A 22432-nucleotide genomic window follows, 5' to 3' on the forward strand; every position below is an offset into this window, starting at 1 on the left:
TTAACTAAATTTTTGATTAAAAATAATTTACAAGACGATTTTTCTGAAATAATTTCAATCCTTCAATTACTTGTTACGATGCCAGTGACAACTGCAGAAACAGAACGATGTCTCTCTGCATTGAAATATATCAAAACTTTTGTTAGAATAGCTATGGGCCAGGATCGTTTAACTGCACTCTCAATGTTTTCAATTAAAAAGGAATTATTCAAGAAATTCCAAATTTTACTGAATTTGTTTGTGAATAATGTATCTAAAAAAAAGGCGACTGACTTTCGTTACAAAACTTGCTTGTAACATTTAAACACTAAATTATAATTTTAAGTCAATAAAATAAATTATTTATTGTAATTTTTAATAACGTCCTTTGATTTTTACAATTTGACGACATTCAAAAAATTTTACCTACGGAAATAAGGTCTAGAGGTCTTTTTATATCTTAATATTATGTGTGCACCCCCAATATTTTACACCAGGCACCGCCACTGGCTGCATTAAATTTAAACGATAAAACTAGTGGGTATTTTCTATAAATTGTATTTTTAATCTAGAGGATGTATTTAATTTGATTTTTAAATATATTTATATTTCTTACCATGTTTTTCCTACAATTCGTAAATCTATACAGTGAGCACATAAAGGTTGGAATAAATTCATTTTCTCGAGAGTGGATGAATTTGGAAAAAAATCCCGAAACAGGTCAATTTTTATTTTTAAATTACGACTTTTTGACATATATATCATACTAGTGACGTTACCCATCTGGGCGTGATGACGTCATCAATGATTTTTTTTTATTGGGAATAGGGGTAATTTGATAGCTCATTTGAAAGGTAATATAATTCTCAATTCAGTAATATAAACGTTTACATAATTATTTATACAAAGTGCCCAAAAAAATTTTTTTTAATTAAATTTATTGACATAAAAAGAAGAATACATGTAATTTATTTAGTCCAAAATACATTTTACTGCTCTCAGAAAACAGAAAAATTTGTTTATTTGAAAAATAATCATTGCTTTTCGCTTAAATTAAATGTTCAAACTGTCAAGAGGAAGGTCGATGGCTGCTTTAATATTAATTTAAGAAAAAACAATATTTACTTGTCAAATAAACATTATTTCCTGTTTTCTGATAGCAGTAATATGTATTTTGAGTTAAATAAATTACACACATTCTTCTTTTTATGTCAATAATATTAATAAAAAATTTTTTTTGACACCCTGTATAAATAATTATGTTAATGTTTATACTACTAAATAGAGAATTGAATTACCTTTCACGACCCCTATTCCCATTTAAAAAAATTATAGATGACGTCATCACGCCCAGATGGGCGACGTCACTAGTATGATAAACATGCCAAAAAGTCGCAATTTAAAAATAAAAATTGACCTGTTTCGGGATTTTTTTCCAAAATCGTCCATTCTCGAGAAAATGAATTTATTCCAACCTTTACGTGCTCACTGTATTACAACTATTAAAACAAATTTTTTTACATGTAATTATGGGTTTTTAAATTACCTAAAGTCGAGGTTTATTCAGAATTCGTTTATGCAAATGGAAAATGAAGACACTAAGTTATTACAGAAGGTAGGATCGATTAGATTACAGTCATATAAATAAAAACATAATGCGAAAGAGTCAAAATGAAACAGTTTTAAATGACAACTATACCCGCCATAAATTAGAAATCTGTTACATCCGTATCGACCAGAAATGATTTTGAACCCATCACATTAAACAGATGTGAGATGTTGGAATTGAAACAGACGCCGCCGATTCGTTTCTCTATGGTACCTATTCTGAGAGATCAGTTCAAATTTCATTTCAAATCTCTTGCCCGGTCGTTCCAGAAAGTGTACTCAACTTCGGCCGGCGCTGGAATCGAAACCGATGCCGTCAAAGTTTTGTCACTTGTAATACGTGGAATAGTCGATTGAAACATATTCCGACGTACCCGTTCCAGTTCCATCATACCATCCCTAATCGAAACGAATGTAACCGATGCGTTCCCTGTGGCTTAACTACGGTGGCTCTTTCGATGTCTAAATAGCTGTGCTAAAACCTATTCCGAGCAAGAATCCAGTTCGAGTTTATTGTAAATTGCCGATTGCGGTCGATGCGGCGCTGTTGGAATCGAAACCGATGCCGTCGACTTTTTGTCACTGGTGCGTGGAATAGACGATTGGAACCTATTCCGTGGTACCTGCTCCAGTTCCATCATGCCATCTCTTTCTCCGTTCTGCTGTACGGCATGGAAGCTTGGACACTGAAAAAGATAAACATCAAAAACATTGAGGCATTCGAGATGTGGTGCTACAGGAGAATGTGGAAAATACCATGGACAGAAAGAGTAACAAATCAAGATGTTTTGCTGAAGATGGGGAAAGAATGCGAAGTCATAAAAACCATTCAAACGAAAAAACTGGAATATCTAGGCCACATAATGAGAGGAGAAAAGTATTCTCTGCTAAGACTCATAATCCAAGGAAAAATCTCGGGAAAGAGAAATGTGGTACGTAGGATGATTTGCTGGTTGCGAAATTTAAGGGAGTTGTATGGGTGCAGTTCAATAGAGTTGTTCAGAGCTGCAGACAACAAAGTTAAGATTGCTGTGATGGTAGCCAACCTCCGGTAGGGGACGGTACTGCAAGAAGAAGAAGCATTTCATAGATGTGGATTCCATTGCTGATCATTAGCGAATATTACATGACATATTTTTACACCCTAGACCTCTCTTACCGTTTATCTTTCCTTCGAGTACCAGTTGCTGAAAAATGTATCGTTTTCTTCGTAATAGGTACCCTAACCTAAGTATGCAATCTTCTTACTTTTTACATAATTAAAAAGTTCCCTATCCTGGGAGCCCGTTATTTTTGGCAGGGAATAGGAGCTTCTGCATGGATATTGAAAATGGATGAAATTATTAGACGAATTTCACTTGGCAGTTAAATCAGCAGTTAGATGAATGATCACCAGCAGGTGTAATGCACCTAGATACAGTTATCACAAACACAAAACTCAGTTATTAGTTTTTGATTTACAATTTTGGAATGCTCAAAGTATTTTGTTCATCAATTACTTTGATGAAGAAAGAACTAATAATAATAAAATTATATGAAGCATGAATTTAAACAAAGGAATTGCAAAAAAGCCAATAAATGCAGAAAAAAAAACGTGATCTTTTACTTCTTTATTTGGGTTAATTGATTATTTTCCTCATCTGTCGAAACAGTCTTTTTGTAATTTTCGTCAATGTGATTAAGTTTGTAATATATTCATTTATTTAATTTTAACTAACAGTTGATAATATATATTTATGTTGGATATCTATAGATAATAGATTTATATCAATACCGTATCCTTCGTTCTTCTAAATAGTAATTACACTGCGAACATTAAACTATATATTTTACTTTATAGTGCGTTCTTTAACGGTAAAATATTGCAAAACCTCTAAATTTTAAAGAACCGCTTGGATTGACATGAAATTTGGCATACACATAGCTAACAAGTCAAAGAAAAAAAGTGATATTGTACCGATGTGTACTTTTCTCCTGGGGTGAGTTTCACCCCTTCTGGGGGGTGAAAAAAAATACGTCCAAAGTAAGTCCGGAAATGGATAAATTGACTAATTTTAAGTAACGTTTGTTCGATAGAGTTTTTTCATTAAGTCATACGTTTTTTCATACTTTTCGAGTTATTTGCGAGTGAACATGTTCATTTTTCAACAAAATAACCACGCTTTTAGACGGTTTTTCGCAAATAACTCAAAAAGTAAGTATATTGTCGAAAAAAATATTCTTAGCAAAAATATAGCCAGCAAAAAATTTTAAAAAATGGTGTATATTTTAGGTCTCTATACCTCGTAAAAGCGAAGCTATAGTTAATGAAAAATAGGTTCATATTCGTTCAATTCCAAATGGAATACTTTAACGTGAAATAACCAAAAAATGAAGCACTTTTTAGGGAAAACTCATTTTAAATTATTTAAAGTGTTTAAAAAAAGCTTCATTTTGTTTTATAAAAAAATTTGTAGCATCAAAAGTAAACAAGTTACGCTCAAAATAAAGTTAGTTTCTTTTTTTTTTTGGTAAAAACCCGGGAAAATCACCTCTTAATTAGTATCTCAGATGAACTTAATCGTTACCACTTCACAAGTTTCTTTATTCGTGTATGTATTGTTTATATGATCTGTAAGTTTCATCGGTTCAAAGTCATTATTTTTGCAAGAGCTGTAGTTAAAAGGGCTTGAACGAGTCACTGATCGCGAGTGTATGCAAATTTAGAAACACCAAATCAATTTTTGTCTTACAGGAAAACAAAAAATACAAGATATTCAGAAAAGCAATACTGACTTTTTTGTTTTTTGAGATTTTTGGTATCTCTAACAATTTTTAAGTTATTTTGAAAAAAACCATATTTTTCAAATTTAAAAATTTTAAAAATTTTATTTTAAAACCAAATTTTGTCCAAAATAAGCACTTTGGATCGATGAAACTTACATATCATATAAACACAACATAAGTAAAATAATTTGTGGAGCGGTAACGATTAATTTCATTTAGGTTGCTAATTGGGGGTGATCTTCCCGATTTTTTTTTCCAAGCAAAAGGGAGCAACTTAATTTTGAGCGTAAATTGCTTAAATTTGATACTAGAAACTTTTTATAAAAACAGGAATAATGCATTTTTTAAACACTTTAAAAAAGTTATAATAGGTTTTCCCCAAAAAGTGCTTTATTTTTTGCATATTTCACGTTGAAATATCCTATTTGAAATTTGGCGAATATGAACCTATTTTTCATTGGCTATAACTCTGGTTCTACGAGGTCTAGAGACCTCAAGCGTACACCTTTTTTTATTTTTTTACAGGCTATATTTTTGCTACGGACGTTTTTTCGACAAAATACTTACTTTTTGAGTTATTTGCGCAAAACCGTCTAAAAACGTGGTTATTTTGTTGAAAATGAACATATTCACTCGCAAATAACTCGAAAAGTGATGCCTTGGCGAAAAAGCTCTATAGAACAAAAGTTACTTAATATTAGTCCGGTTATCTATTTCCGGACTTATTGTGTGAAAGTCACCCCCAGGGCAAAAGCACACATCGGCACAATATCACTGTTTTTCTTTGACACGTTAGCTATGCGTATGCCAAATTTCATCTCAATCCAAGCAGTTCTTTAAAATTCACCGCAAAAACCGTGAAAGAATGTACTATTATCTAAAATATTTCCCTTGATAGATTTCTAAATTTTCTAAGCGGTATTTATTATTTATAGTTAGTAACAATTATATGTTTTAATAGTTGTTGATAAATTCTTCAAAATATCAATTTATCATCCGTATCCATATACGTACTACAAATTATGGATTGTACTACTAAAAGGATATAAGGTGTAGATTTAATTTTTTTTCAGGTGATTATTAAGCGTTTGTATATGTATTGATTTGTATTGATACATTGATTTCTGTAGATTAGTGTTAGCTGAAGATTTCTATTTTGTAGACAATTTCAAACTTATCACTGCTTATGCTGCTTTTCTAGAATTTGAAGTGCGTGTGTAGAATCTAAGTATGTACATACGTCGCTTTTTTTCTGATATGTTATAATTACCAATTAGTCGCATGATTTTTCTTTTATTTTGCTGCTACTTGAAATCGTCTGCTATCTTCACATAATTCTCGTACATTTTAAAGATAAATTGTTAAAATTAACGTTGTTATTAACGTTCTTTGAAACTGTAACCAACTTAGCAAAAGAATGTGGCGATGCTACGTCTTCTATATACGGCTATATTATGGCTTGTAAGAGAAAAAATAATCTGAATTAAAAAAAAACATTTGTTAGTATCTAAGTTGGATCAAAATGTATTTGTGAATTCCCTAGATTGAATGACCTAGATTGAATAAGAAGGGACGATCAAATCAAAGAGAAATCCAAGAAGATAAAGAATATCCTGGCTAAGAAATAGGAGAGAATGTTTTGTTTACCACTCATTATAGCTCTTCAGAAGAGAACGGCTGATAAAGTCACAATAATTTTCTGAATAGGAAGATGAATACCTAATTATATTTGTAGAGTATAAATTATAAGTATTTAAATAACTATAAACTTCTCGTTGGAACTTTACCGCGCTGAGCAGATGTGACGTGAATTGTAAATTGTAGAATTCCCTCATCTTCCTTAGTCTCAGCATCCGTATGGCTTGCAAATTGTAGAAGCCTCGGAGGTGTAACCAGAGAAGGTTCCCATTGTTTTCATTCTGGTGGGGTGTAGAATAGCATTATGTTGTTTTATATGCCATTAGAGTGAAAACTTAGTCTTTTTGTTAGCAGTTGCCGCTAGGGCATCTATGCCATTTCGTTCGTTGCAATCCAGGACTGCACGCTGGGGTTTGTTTTGGTTGGATCAGGGAGAGCAGCATATGTGCCTCCTGATAAAAGACTAATAAGTTTCGAAACCGGTGGGGGTGCTTGCAGCACTCTCTGATTGGACTAGAATATGGTTCGCCTGTGTTTTCGTTTTGCATCGAAATTGAACATGGTTATTCATTTTTAACTATAACTTGTTTCTTATTCCTATTCAAATATATAATTCTGTGTTGTTTAATTTTTTTTGTAAACCATTATTTGGACGAGTTTTAAAACCATTATTTTTCTCTTCTTTATACATTATTTCTGGTTTAGTTCTAGGAGCCTATCATTTCCCTTATTTTCTTTTTCCCCTTTTTATTTTTATTTTTACAACTTCTGATTTGCTTACGATAAAAACCTGGTCTGACTCTAATTTACTCTCTTTTAACGTGGATAAGGCAGTAGCATAAAAGTGCTCTTCAACCCGTACTTGTTCATAACAGCCACATCTCCACCGTAGATTCTGTAAACTGTCTTGGTATTTTTTTAGACAGCAACCTCAAATGGTCCCTTCATATCGATTTGTTAAGTAAGAAACTCACCTCAGTCTGCTATGCTATAAGATCTGTTTCGAAGAAACTCAATTTAGCATCTTCTAAAATAACATACATATTTTTCCTTGTTCGAGTCTCATCTTCTATACGGTCTTTCTTTTTGGGATTCTAGTATAGTTGCCCAATTAGACGTTATTTTTAAATTACAAAAAATACTTCATTCTTTATATATTTTAGAAACTGTTTGCTTAATTCGTAAACATCTGCATGTCTGTTCATCATTTGATGCTTCGCCAGTCAAGGAAAAAGTATTCACAATGAGCTAAAAAGCAAAAAATTCAGCTGAAATTAGATTAACTGGACGTTGGCCTCCTGTGTTGTCAACTCCAGAATAATCGGGGGCCTCCATACTGAGCTAAGAAAACTGTATCCTTAATCAGGATAAAAATGGATTCCCAATGGAATAACCTGGGACTAACAATGAGATAAAAATGAATTCCGAATCATGGCATAACCTGAGACTAACTGGAACTAACTTGGGAGTAACCGTGGACTTACTTAGGATTACGTCGAACTACACGTTGGATTATAATTAGATATTGGGCCCTATTTAAATAGAAAATAAGAATGTCAAATAGGGGAAAGAACAGAAGATAAAAATATAAAGAAATACGAAAGGTGTCAAAATACATCTTATCCTTTAAAAGGGATCTCCAACACACAATATTAAACTTCACTACATACTAGATCAGGTGTGGGCAAAGTGCAGCCCGCGGGCCGCATGCGGCCCTTTAGACATTTTTTTTGCGCTCCGAGGAGAAAAAGTGAATTATTTTCATTTCAAGTTTTTTTCTAATTATTGGTAATATTGATAATTAAATATAGATAGATAATGCAGCTATTAATATTATCACTTTCGCAGTGGGTGATTTTTCCGCAAATTTTCAACATAACGCGGGCAATGATTTGGGTTTTTGGTACAGCGATTTATCGGCTCCCTCAATGAAATCCATGAAATTTCAACAAATGAAAATGATATTTTCGAAGTAGTCAGGAACTGTGTAAAAATTTTGAATTAAACCGTAACCACCTAGTAAGAGTAACAACTGACGTAGCACCAAATTTAAGAGGAGCAAATATTTTAACGTTGAGAAAACTTAAAGATTACATTTAACAGTTTCCAGAACATGATTTATTATTCTTCACTGCATAATCCATCATCAGATAAAAAATGTTTTGCAAGAGGACAACGTCATTTCAATTATAACTATTATTGTTAACTGTATTAGTTCAATAGGATTAAATCATCGTGAATTCAAAGCATTTTTGGAAGAGTTAGAGACAGAACATACTGATTTCTTATACCACAATCAACAATCATATTCGATAATTAAGTTTAGAAAAGGTTCTTAAAAGATGCTGTGAATTAAAGGAGGAAATTATTTAGAAATTAAACACTGCTACTTTGCTAAATTTATAAGTGTTGATCGCAAAATGAAACTTTTGTAATGAAATTCAAACTACTCATATTAATTAATCATATAAAAAAGAAAGAAATATTCCAATTATTTCCCAATAATTTTGTTTAGTCCGGATCTGGATTATTCTTGTGATTAGAAGTTGGGTGGTTCGGATTTTAAATGAGAGATATTTATGTCGAATATCAAAAAATATACAAGGTGGTTCTAAAGTTATTCTTCCAGAAAGACATGGGCAAGATCGATAAAACACCCTGTAACTCAGTTATAAAAATCATTGAGGCAATAATTCTCTATTCACAATTTAAGTATTCCCGTTTCTCAATGAAATACCCTGTATATTTGCGGCAAATACAGTGCTTAAATAAGTTCGGATGTGGTCTAGGGGGATATAGTTTGAAAATTTTGAAATTTTTGATTTTTTTTATTATTTTGTATGAAAATACATAATTTCAAAAATATTCTCTGAAAATTTCAGTTTGAAAGTAGGAAAACTAGCAGAAATACAGCATGTTATCCCTACCTTCGACTCGCTGTGCAGCAGCTTGTTGAGCGTAGTGAGAAACGTTCAACAGCTGTTCCATTTATTTTTTAAATTACTCTGTAATTTAAAAACATATTCCGATGTGCATCATTTTACGATTGGACAGACAGAAGAAATTGAAAATTAAAGTTGTCAAAACTGCTCAACTGCTTTTTATAGGCGGTGGACATTGTAACCCAAAGGTTACTTGACAGATCCACATGAAATTTTTAATATATTTTCTTTAGACATTTCGTGAGGTAACAGTAACAAATGTGTTGATTTTCACTATTTCGGTATTTTCATTTCTGAGTGATATCAAAAACGCAAAACTCGTCAAAACTAAAAAAAAACTCGACAGTGTTATCTCGAGAAACTCATAACCTAATAAAATATTTTTGAATTTTTTGTTTCATATGATACAATAACGAGTTCTGATATCTACTGAAAAATTCATTTTGATTAGGTGTCGGTAAAAATTTGTCACTGTTGGCTTATTTTTAAATAGTTGGCCTTGAAACATTTTGGTCGGATATTCTTTGAATTGTACTGAATATGTTTATTTAATTTAAAAATAAAATAATTCTACCCTAGTTTCAAACAAATTAAAAAATTGCTTAACATCCCCCACCCCAAGTTAAAAATTCGAAAACATTGCGGCCCTTGGTAATAGACCAAAAACCTTTTGTGGCCCTTATTAAAAAATGTTTGCCCACCCCTGTACTAGATAGTGCATCAGGCATCTATTTTCTTCGGAGTGTGTTCTCACTTAAATTTCTACGCAGATGGCAAAATAGCCAATTCTCAAGCTGTATTTGACGACTAGTACAAAGTACGATTTCTTTATAAGACTTTTTTATCCATACATAGTTTTTTTGCAAAAACCTCTATATCCAGTGACAGTAGGAAAACTGATAACGGACATTGCTATTCTTACAAGCTCTTTGTCCATGACATTAATACTTTACCTCGTATATTTCGTCTGAGAAGTTAGTATTTTTAATACAGTTTTATCAACGACGATGTATAATATCCTACACATAATTAGTACTTTAAAAATATTTACAAGAGATTCCTTCAGATTTGAGTTTGTGTCGAAAACTTATCTGATAAACAATGCCATATTTCATTGTTTCCAGTTAAACAATTTCCTGTTAATTTGATTTAACAACGCAAGTGCCATAAATTTCTTTATATTAAAGAAACCATAAACATTTTATTCATGAAAGTATTTCTCGTTAGCGGCTTATGGTAAAAAAGTTGTAAATAAAATTTAAATTTCCGAAATGCTCTATAATTAAGATAACAGCCTTGTCAGCGAATTATTAAAAAATCATAAATTAACATAAATTAAAACTTCATCAAAAAGTGCACTCTGGATGAATAATAATTTTCGCGAAATAATGCACCATACACGTAGAGTGATTAAAAAAATATGATTAAGAAAATGTGGATGCAAAATTTAATTAAAAGTAACAACTATATACGCAGATAATATCGGATTTATTCAAAAGCTAATTTAAAATTTTAACGAACCTGATATCCTGGATGCGTCTAAAAATAATATCTCACATCACCCCCACATAATCGACCACAAAGTGAAAATAATATGGTAGGTACCTATGTGTAATTTTTAATAACTTCTATTGTATTAATAATATTACATAAAACAAAATAGTGTTAGAATAATAATTATAATATAAGCATGACTACACAGGTTACCTTCATCAACTACTCACAACTAGTTTGGAAATTAAATTTGAAGAAGACAAAGAGCTTCATATTCAACATATTGAAGACCACTGGCATTAGTATATGAGGCGCTCAGAGCAACAATGGCCTAACCCACAATCCACAATTTTATCAAAACTCTTTTATTACATTAAAATTATCCCTTATTTAAGTATTTTCAGATGCGGAGTTGCGGAAGCAACCAATGCTTCAGCCACTGTGCATCTAAAAATACTTAAATAAGGGATAAATTTAACGCAATAAAAGCGTTTTGCTATAATTGTGGATTGTGGGTTAGGCCATTGTTGCTCTGAGTGCCTCATATATATAAACAAAACTACTTTAGACTTACTCAAAATTAAATATAAAAATCGATAGCGAATGAACGATGATAATATCAAATACTATGGAAGAAAGAAAGAAATTTGAAATCCGAGTTTCTCAAAAACACAGCGACCTACAGAAAGAAATAAGAAGCAAAAGAAGCAAAGCACAGCAAAGAAGTGTGGTTTCAAGAGAAATGTCTGAAAATGGAAGATTTGCAAAAGAAGCACGATGTTACAAAGAACGATTGACACTACTGGTGTTCCAAATAAAAGGTCATACAACCTTGTCGATAAAAAAGGTATCCTTATTATCATAGATCTTCGGCTTTCAATAAAAGTTCAACCACGATTTTATCCCCTAGCCTTTGAGAGCACTGAAAGATGAAATCAAGGAGAGTAAAATATATGAAAACTGTGCGTTTTCCTAGGAAAGTGTGCATGGAAATTGAATTTTTTTTATAAAGATAATCACATGTTCTGCGACGATTTTATCTCTTATGCCATTACAAATCGATAGGAGTATTGATTTTATTTTAAAAAACGTGGTATAAGGACTACTGGTGCCATTCTTCTTCTTCTTCTTCTTGTAGTTATTGTACATTATGAGCCTTAATATCTCATATTTCGCACCTCTGGTAATGTGGCCTAAATATTCCAACTTCCTTGTTTTGATGTTCTTTATCACCCCGCAATTCTTTTGTAGCTTTCTTAACACTTCTGCATTTAACTCGTTGGATCCATGGTATTTTCCTAATACTTCTATAGCACCACATCTCAAATGCTTCCAACTTCTTTATATTGTCTACTTTTAGTATCCATCTTTCCATTACATACAACAAAGTCGAGAACACGTAGCATCTTAAGGCTCTTATCCTCAGCTCCAGAAGAAAGACTCGATTAACAAAAATTTTTTTCATTTTTATAAATGCTTGTCTTACAATTTCAATGCGTATCCTGATTTCTCTACCTTGGTCATTGTTTTCATTTGCCCAGGTTCCCAGATATTTGTAGTAATCATGAACTTGATTTTCTTAACGTTCATTTGTAGTCCATATTTTATACTGACTTGATGTAATCTATTTACAAATCGTTGCAGTGCTTCTAGACTATCTGCAAAAATAGCGGTGTCGTCTGCGAATTTTGTTCAAGATTTTTCCGTTTATTGATATACTCTCGTCTTCCTCTGATATTGCTTCCTTAAAAATAGGTTCGCTGTGCAGATTGAATAACAATGGAGGCAAGACGCAAACCTGTCCAACACCTCTTTTAATTTCTCTAGTTTATGTTTCGACATTTTCGATTTTAACCTTTGCTTTTTGATTCCAGTACAGATTGACAATAACCCGTATATCTCGGCTGTCTCGGCTGTAAAAGTTCTACGAGTTTCTGATGTGGTACTCTTTAAAAAGCCTTTTGATAATCTATAAAGCAGACATAGAGATCCTGGTTCATATCTAGTCGTCTTTGTGCGGAAACGTTAAAAGCGAACAGAGACTCTCTTGTTCCTAGTCCTCCTCTGAATCCAAACTGAGTGTCATCTATATCTTCTTTCATTTTTTTGTATAGTATTGCATGTATTATTTTGAGGAATATCGTAAGTGTGTGGCTTATGAAGGAAATTGTTCTGTACTGGGAGCATTCTGTCGCATGTACTGACTTTGGTAGTGTTAAAAACGTGGACAGTAACCAATCCTGGGGTACTACTCCTGTTGTATATGTTACGGGTAGAGTAAGGTAAACTGGTAATTGTAGGATTACCCGGGTAAAGTCCAAAGTACTCGCCAGGTTTTGGTAAAATATCAAAAAATGAAGCACTTTTTGGGGAAAACCCATTTCAACTTTTTTATCGCTCTATCACCCTCTCGGCGGGCTTGCGATGAGCGAAATCTAAATGAGGAATATTTATACTTACTTACATCTACGTTAGATCCAGGCAAGTAAGCGATATAGTATATTGTCTAATATTGTGAATGTAATGTTTGCTTGACCGTGAAACACATCCTCACCAAATGCAAATCATTCACCAACCTGTATCAATCATTGGACTTGAAACCTACTCTTGCGGAAATACTCAACAACCCTATAGAAATCGCAAAAACCATATATTATTTAGTCCAGAGAAATAAGGGTTTTGTCGGGACCCTTGACCAGCCAGGTTGCAAATGGGTTCTTTGGGTACTATATACCTAATACATTATAAATATACTAAGGACAACAGGTTTATGAAATACGAGACATAAAAAATGTCGTATTTTTAAGGTGGTACGTTAATTTTGATGCTGTGTACAAAAATGTCCGTCACAGTTCGGACGAGAATTTTAGTTATTAAAAAATAAGTGTCAAAAATGGCAGTATTTTTGTTTAAATCGCTACAGGTAAATAGAGGGTAATTAAATATTTTATTTAGAGTATTTATATTTTAGTAGATGAGCAAAGGTTTAAAAGGTATACAGGAAGCTATACAGGAAAGAAATGAAGCACATAAGAATTACATACTCAGACGTACTAGAGAGAGAAAAACAGAATTTGAGAACAAAAGACGAAGAGCAGATAAACTGTGCAGGCAGAAAAAGAGAAAGTACGAAAACCAACGGATACTAAACATAGAGAGGGAGTTTAAGGAAAACGAAACACGTAGTGCATACCAACTTATTAAACATTTAAGACAGGGATACAAACCGAAGACTAGCCTCTGCAAAAATAAGAAGGGTGAAATCATTAGCGATATGGACGAAATTAAGATAACCTGGATGACATATTTTAAGGAAGTATTAAACAAAGGGGCACAACCACCATTACAACAACAGAGACAGCAGCAGGCACGGCAGGAGGTACAACAACAAGAGCTGGGGGAAGATGGAGAAGAAAATGAATTAACTAGACCCCCAACGCTAGAGGAGGTCCAAACGGCAATCCACATACAAAAAAGCCATAAAGCACAGGGAATAGATAAAATACCGGCAGAACGACTCAAGCAAGGAGGAAGGAATTTGACACAACAGATGTATCAGCTAATACGAGAGATATGGATAGAAGAAGAAATCCCCCAACAATGGAAGAAAAGTATAATCTGCCCTATTCATAAAAAAGGAGACAAACTGTTGTGTCAGAATTATAGAGGAATCTCTTTACTTTGTTCGGGATACAAAATATTCACAAACATCCTTAATCGAAGACTTCAACCTCTCACGGAAAAAATCATCGGGGAATATCAAGCAGGGTTTAGGCAAAATAGATCTACCATTGACCAACTATTTACAGTTAAACAAATACTAGCCAAAGCATGGGAATATGACATGGACGTTTACAATCTCTTTGTAGATTTTAAACAAGCCTATGATTCAATAGATAGAACAATTCTACCTAATATATTGGAAGAATTTGGCATACCATCAAAATTAATACGACTAGTGCAAATGACAATGACAGAAACAGAAGCACAAGTATGTATTCAAGGACAGATCACTGATGCGTTTACGATAACGCAAGGACTGAAACAAGGCGACGGACTGGCTCCAACGCTTTTTAATCTTGTTCTTGAATATGTAATTAGACGGTTGACGGTAAGCGGAAATAACATACTTACAAACAAATCTACCCAATTATCAGCATACGCGGATGATATAAACATAATGAGCAGAACAATGAATGCAGCGGAAGAAACCTACGTTGAGTTGAAACAGAGTGCAGAAGCAGTAGGACTAGCAATAAACACAAATATAACAAAACTACTCATACAAACCAGATCAAATAGACCGGCGCAACAACACTTTATTGACGATATAGAACATGTGAATAGATTCACGTACCTAGGAATGGATCTGGTTGCAGGCAGTGAAGAAGAACCGGAAATAAATAGAAGGCTTGTGCTGGAAAATAAAGCATATTTCGCGATGGGCCACATATTCAAATCGCGAGACGTACATCGGAAAACAAAACTCCGGGTATATAAAACAATAATCAGGCCCATAGTAAGTTATGGCTGCGAAACATGGGTGGTGACACAGAAATCTGCCAATGCATTAGATGTGTTTGAAAGAAAAGTATTACGTAGGATACTGGGCCCAATAAGGGAAAATAACAACTGGCGAATTAGGTATAATAGAGAAATATACGAGCAATATAGCGAACCAACTCTAGCACAACACACTAAACTGCAGAGATTACGGTGGGCAGGGCACGTGGTCCGCATGCATGAGAATAGAATCCCCAGAAAATTGCTGAATGCAAGAATGCAGGGAAGAAGACCGGTTGGAAGACCTAAAAAGAGATGGGAAGACGAAGTCGATGAGGATGCCAGGAACTTCCTGGGAACGCGTTCATGGAAAAGAACAGCGGTAAATCGAAATGATTGGAGAAGCTTATTGAAGGAGGCCAAGGCTCGATTTGGGCTGTAGTGCCATTGGATGGATGGATCACCCTCTCGGCGGGCTTGCGATGAGCGAAATCTAAATGAGGAATATTTATACTTACTTACATCTACGTTAGATCCAGGCAAGTAAGCGATATAGTATATTGTCTAATATTGTGAATGTAATGTTTGCTTGACCGTGAAACACATCCTCACCGAATGCAAATCATTCACCAACCTGTATCAAGCATTGGACTTGAAACCTACTCTTGCGGAAATACTCAACAACCCTATAGAAATCGCAAAAACCATATATTATTTAGTCCAGAGAAATAAGGGTTTTGTCGGGACCCTTGACCAGCCAGGTTGCAAATGGGTTCTTTGGGTACTATATACCTAATACATTATAAATATACTAAGGACAACAGGTTTATGAAATACGAGACATAAAAAATGTCGTATTTTTAAGGTGGTACGTTAATTTTGATGCTGTGTACAAAAATGTCCGTCACAGTTCGGACGAGAATTTTAGTTATTAAAAAATAAGTGTCAAAAATGGCAGTATTTTTGTTTAAATCGCTACAGGTAAATAGAGGGTAATTAAATATTTTATTTAGAGTATTTATATTTTAGTAGATGAGCAAAGGTTTAAAAGGTATACAGGAAGCTATACAGGAAAGAAATGAAGCACATAAGAATTACATACTCAGACGTACTAGAGAGAGAAAAACAGAATTTGAGAACAAAAGACGAAGAGCAGATAAACTGTGCAGGCAGAAAAAGAGAAAGTACGAAAACCAACGGATACTAAACATAGAGAGGGAGTTTAAGGAAAACGAAACACGTAGTGCATACCAACTTATTAAACATTTAAGACAGGGATACAAACCGAAGACTAGCCTCTGCAAAAATAAGAAGGGTGAAATCATTAGCGATATGGACGAAATTAAGATAACCTGGATGACATATTTTAAGGAAGTATTAAACAAAGGGGCACAACCACCATTACAACAACAGAGACAGCAGCAGGCACGGCAGGAGGTACAACAACAAGAGCTGGGGGAAGATGGAGAAGAAAATGAATTAACTAGACCCCCAACGCTAGAGGAGGTCCAAACGGCAATCCACATACAAAAAAGCCATAAAGCACAGGGAATAGATAAAATACCGGCAGAACGACTCAAGCAAGGAGGAAGGAATTTGACACAACAGATGTATCAGCTAATACGAGAGATATGGATAGAAGAAGAAATCCCCCAACAATGGAAGAAAAGTATAATCTGCCCTATTCATAAAAAAGGAGACAAACTGTTGTGTCAGAATTATAGAGGAATCTCTTTACTTTGTTCGGGATACAAAATATTCACAAACATCCTTAATCGAAGACTTCAACCTCTCACGGAAAAAATCATCGGGGAATATCAAGCAGGGTTTAGGCAAAATAGATCTACCATTGACCAACTATTTACAGTTAAACAAATACTAGCCAAAGCATGGGAATATGACATGGACGTTTACAATCTCTTTGTAGATTTTAAACAAGCCTATGATTCAATAGATAGAACAATTCTACCTAATATATTGGAAGAATTTGGCATACCATCAAAATTAATACGACTAGTGCAAATGACAATGACAGAAACAGAAGCACAAGTATGTATTCAAGGACAGATCACTGATGCGTTTACGATAACGCAAGGACTGAAACAAGGCGACGGACTGGCTCCAACGCTTTTTAATCTTGTTCTTGAATATGTAATTAGACGGTTGACGGTAAGCGGAAATAACATACTTACAAACAAATCTACCCAATTATCAGCATACGCGGATGATATAAACATAATGAGCAGAACAATGAATGCAGCGGAAGAAACCTACGTTGAGTTGAAACAGAGTGCAGAAGCAGTAGGACTAGCAATAAACACAAATATAACAAAACTACTCATACAAACCAGATCAAATAGACCGGCGCAACAACACTTTATTGACGATATAGAACATGTGAATAGATTCACGTACCTAGGAATGGATCTGGTTGCAGGCAGTGAAGAAGAACCGGAAATAAATAGAAGGCTTGTGCTGGAAAATAAAGCATATTTCGCGATGGGCCACATATTCAAATCGCGAGACGTACATCGGAAAACAAAACTCCGGGTATATAAAACAATAATCAGGCCCATAGTAAGTTATGGCTGCGAAACATGGGTGGTGACACAGAAATCTGCCAATGCATTAGATGTGTTTGAAAGAAAAGTATTACGTAGGATACTGGGCCCAATAAGGGAAAATAACAACTGGCGAATTAGGTATAATAGAGAAATATACGAGCAATATAGCGAACCAACTCTAGCACAACACACTAAACTGCAGAGATTACGGTGGGCAGGGCACGTGGTCCGCATGCATGAGAATAGAATCCCCAGAAAATTGCTGAATGCAAGAATGCAGGGAAGAAGACCGGTTGGAAGACCTAAAAAGAGATGGGAAGACGAAGTCGATGAGGATGCCAGGAACTTCCTGGGAACGCGTTCATGGAAAAGAACAGCGGTAAATCGAAATGATTGGAGAAGCTTATTGAAGGAGGCCAAGGCTCGATTTGGGCTGTAGTGCCATTGGATGGATGGATCACCCTCTCGGCGGGCTTGCGATGAGCGAAATCTAAATGAGGAATATTTATACTTACTTACATCTACGTTAGATCCAGGCAAGTAAGCGATATAGTATATTGTCTAATATTGTGAATGTAATGTTTGCTTGACCGTGAAACACATCCTCACCGAATGCAAATCATTCACCAACCTGTATCAAGCATTGGACTTGAAACCTACTCTTGCGGAAATACTCAACAACCCTATAGAAATCGCAAAAACCATATATTATTTAGTCCAGAGAAATAAGGGTTTTGTCGGGACCCTTGACCAGCCAGGTTGCAAATGGGTTCTTTGGGTACTATATACCTAATACATTATAAATATACTAAGGACAACAGGTTTATGAAATACGAGACATAAAAAATGTCGTATTTTTAAGGTGGTACGTTAATTTTGATGCTGTGTACAAAAATGTCCGTCACAGTTCGGACGAGAATTTTAGTTATTAAAAAATAAGTGTCAAAAATGGCAGTATTTTTGTTTAAATCGCTACAGGTAAATAGAGGGTAATTAAATATCTTATTTAGAGTATTTATATTTTAGTAGATGAGCAAAGGTTTAAAAGGTTTAAAATGGCAGTTTTTGAATTATGGTCCGATCATTTGTTGCTTCGAAAATTGCACAATAAGACTAACATTTCGAAAATCAAAAATTTGCTATAACTTTTGCGAAAATAAACTTAAGATTTTGATATTGCGATTGAATTTTAAGACGATTCGTTAATAAGTTTAAATTTTATTCAATTTGTTTATCCCACAGAGCTATTTTTTGCAATGTTATTGCTCAGAAAATAATAACGATACAGCAATTCTGTGGAATCTACATGAAAGAAGAATACTTATGTTTTAAACTTATTTAAAAAAAAAATCAATAAAAAGTAATTTTGACCATTCCGAAAATATTTTAATAAAGTAGAGTCATTTATGGCTTATAAATAATTTGAATAACTTTGTTAACATTGACTATACAATAAATCTACTTTGGCATTTGAAAAGCGAATATATTTACAAAAATTTTTGAAAAAAAATTTTCGCCTAGGTTAATTACGGTCAAAGTTAGCCACTTTTTTGAAGATATTCTTCTTTAGGCGCGATTCGATTGAGGGTAAAATTGTACATAAATCTGCGCGCCTGCGCACACAGACAGTATGTAGTTCCTTGCTAATCTTTCAAGATAGGTGTTTATGTATTTGTATCCGTGCAAATAAGTCATTAAAAGAATATATTAGTGTTTTTAGTAAATGTATTATTTATTATAATTCTTGTGTTTTTGGATTTGTGTTTCTCTGTAGTAAAATAATAAAATATTTACACTATTTGTCGCCGTGTTGTGTAATTATATCCGAAACTTACATGTCAATTAGAAGGACCTCGCTGGTGTAGTTGCTAGGGCGTTAGCTCCGAGATTGGAATGACGCGGGTTCGAATCCTGGGCGATTCATATTTTTTTTTATTTTTGGTTGTTTTAATAAAAATTTTTTGAAGGTGGTAGATAAGAAAGTTAGTTTAATTTTTAAATAAAATACAAATAACCTGTTAAGTATGTTTACTTCGTTGAAATTGCCTATATAATAGAAGAATATCTTCTTACGTGTGTACAAAGTACACACACATTCTTTTTTATTTAATTCACAGCTACTTCTATAAATATAAAATTCTCCTGTAAGAGTGTTACATACCCCTCATGTCATACTCCTCTGAAACGGATTGACCGATTTTTATGAAATTTTACACGTATATCCTGTAGGACAGAATAGGTTTTAATCTATTTTTCACACCTATAAGTTATAAGGGGGGTTGTCCCCCTGATTTTTTTGGACAAAATTATCTACCTTAATTTTATGTATAATTAAAAAATACACACCCTTGATGGAAATAAGCCATTTAGAATAATGTATTGTGACAACGACGTCCGATGTGGACGTCGAATAATAAAATCATTGTTTTAGTTAAATTGTGGCTTATTTCCCATTTAGAATCATTAATGTTTTTGCAATTGCAAAAATCAATTTTGTTGATTTTGTATTAAAAATAATAAAAACATAGGTCTTCTTCTTTCATGTGGTACCCTCAAAATCTTTTTATCATTATCATTTTCTGAGAAATAACATTGCAAAAAACAGCTCTGTGGGATGAACAAAGTGAATAAAATTTAAAATAATTGACTAATGAAGTCTTGAATTTTTTTGTATATTATATGGACTGTTCGGCTCTACTTTTCATGGAATATCAAAGTCTTAAGTTCATTTTCGCAAAATATATAGCAAATTTTTGATTTTCGAAATTTTACTCTTATTTTGCAATTTCTGAAGCAACAAATAATCGTACCAAAATTCAACTGCCATTTTAAACCTTTGTTCAGCTACTTAAAGGTGAATCTTCTAAATAAGATATTTAATTACCCTATTTTTACCTGTACCGATTTAAACGAAAAAACTGCCATTTTTGATCCTTATTTGTTAGTAACTAAAATTCTCGTCCGAAATGCGACGGGCATTTTTGTATTTATAATGTATCAAAAAAACCATCTGAAACCTGGCTGGACAAGTGTCCCGAACATGGTATATTTTCGCCTTATTTCCCTGGATCAATTGGTTCTAAAAGCCGCTCAGCTCTACCTCAAGATTTAATATGTATAATAGACATGTTTTAACATTGAATAATAACTACTACACAGGTTTTGGATAAAGTTATATAATTGGCTTTCGTTATTTAACATATTATATCTGACGTTAGTGTTTCTGTACCAATGGTTATAGTTGTCGAGGTACTTTATGCAAATAAATAAATACTGACAATAATAATAAATTACACAATACTGCGAGTAACTGAGAAATGTTACTCGTAACTCGCAAATTAAAATATTTTTGCCACTACATATTTTTATAAAGAGTAGCAAAAAATATGTAAATATTGAGGTTTGTGAATTAGCTGTTATACTTACACATTTTGTAAAAGTTACTATTCAGGTGTTATGACACAGAAACATATTTTTTATATTATTTCCACACCCGAAATACATCACTCGACGGTCACACAATAAAAATATGTAACAGCGCGACAATAATTAGGAACCTGTTTGCCTCGTCTAGAATTTAGTTGATATGGTTATGAAATATACAATGGAAATATTGTCTTACAACTCATTAACATTGCCGAAAACAATGTTAATAGAACAACATTTGTTGTAGCTATAATCCTGTTTTTTTATTGCTGCTCGTTTTGTTCTTTATTGATACCGACAACAGAACACTTTGTAGTTGATAATGTCAGGTAATGTTAGAACAATCAATAAAATCTTTTTACTACTGCTATCACTTATGCATATAATTGCATTATGCATTTTACTTATGCATATAATTGTTTGAAATGGATATCTGAAATGGAGTTTGGATGTGATATCGCATCTTTGAAGAACTTTCCGAACTTGACGAATATTTCGGAGATTATCTTTATCTATTTACAGAATTTTACTCCGACCTCCTTCAAATTCTCCTAGAATACTTGATATTTGATGTTACGTTTTAAAAAGTATCTACAAAATCAAGATGGCGTACGAAACTACAAGTTTATCCGATATATTAAACTTTTACTCGTTTTAAATTTTACTTCCTTTGGAAAGAAGGGTCATCTTCAAAGAATGGAGAATGCGCAAAGCGGTAAAAGAAATTTGGCAGGCAAAACGCAAAGAAGAAAGAAGAAAAGTAGACCACGACAAACATGGCACATAACCCTAGGAAACATATACGAAAAACGGGTACAACATGGACAGAAGCAAGGAAGCTGGCCAGAAATAAAAAGGAATGGGTCAAAGTTGTACATAATGTAAAATATATTGGTCCGAGAGCTGTGAGACATTTTTGAGAAGGTATTTTAGGCAACCTAAAATTTTTTCAGGTGACTCTTCCATGATTGCCTAATACAAAAATGCCGGTCTGGCTGGAGGGTAGCGGTTATTTGCCCCAAAAATCCCCTCAAAGTTAAAAAAAAGGGTAAACATTGATATTACAAAAAATATCATTGGCGTGACTTTAAATTAATTTTAATATAAAATTTAATATTAATTTAAATATAAAAAAAATAAAGAGGCCAGTGAAACCTTTATACTCTGGGTATAGAGATTTTTTAAGAAAAGAATGACGAAATATGGGGAAATAGGAGAGAAGAGATTTAAGACAAAAATGACGAGTGGCTTAGCTCAGAAGGGAAAATCAAAAGGGCAGAGAGACACTAAATCTCAAGTGAGTATTCGGGCTAACTTCAATACACCGAATATTGGCTTTAGAGATATAAAAGAAAAGATTTGATAATGAAATGATGGTAACTAGGAAGAAAATGAGACCTGTTAATACAAAAACTTAATACAACTAGGTAAGACCACTGGAGAGAGATCGAGATACAAGGGACGATAAAGAGAGAAGAAAATGGGCGCCAACTCGGACAGCTCAACTTCTGG

General features: G+C 33.5%; 1 protein-coding gene across 1 annotated transcript in view; it reads right to left on the reverse strand.

Annotated features, from left to right (window-relative positions):
• LOC114328338 (uncharacterized) overlaps window positions 1–20940 on the reverse strand; it is a 336316-nt gene extending 315376 nt beyond the window's left edge. The window contains exon 1 of the mRNA XM_050656916.1: window positions 20921–20940. Coding sequence (XP_050512873.1) covers window positions 20921–20924 — 4 coding nt within the window. The 5' untranslated portion in view covers window positions 20925–20940. The remainder of the gene's footprint in view (window positions 1–20920) is intronic.
• Between the last annotated feature and the right edge of the window lie 1492 nt (window positions 20941–22432).

The sequence above is a fragment of the Diabrotica virgifera genome, chromosome 7 (genome assembly GCF_917563875.1).
Source record: "Diabrotica virgifera virgifera chromosome 7, PGI_DIABVI_V3a".
NCBI classification, from domain to species: Eukaryota; Metazoa; Arthropoda; class Insecta; order Coleoptera; family Chrysomelidae; genus Diabrotica; species Diabrotica virgifera.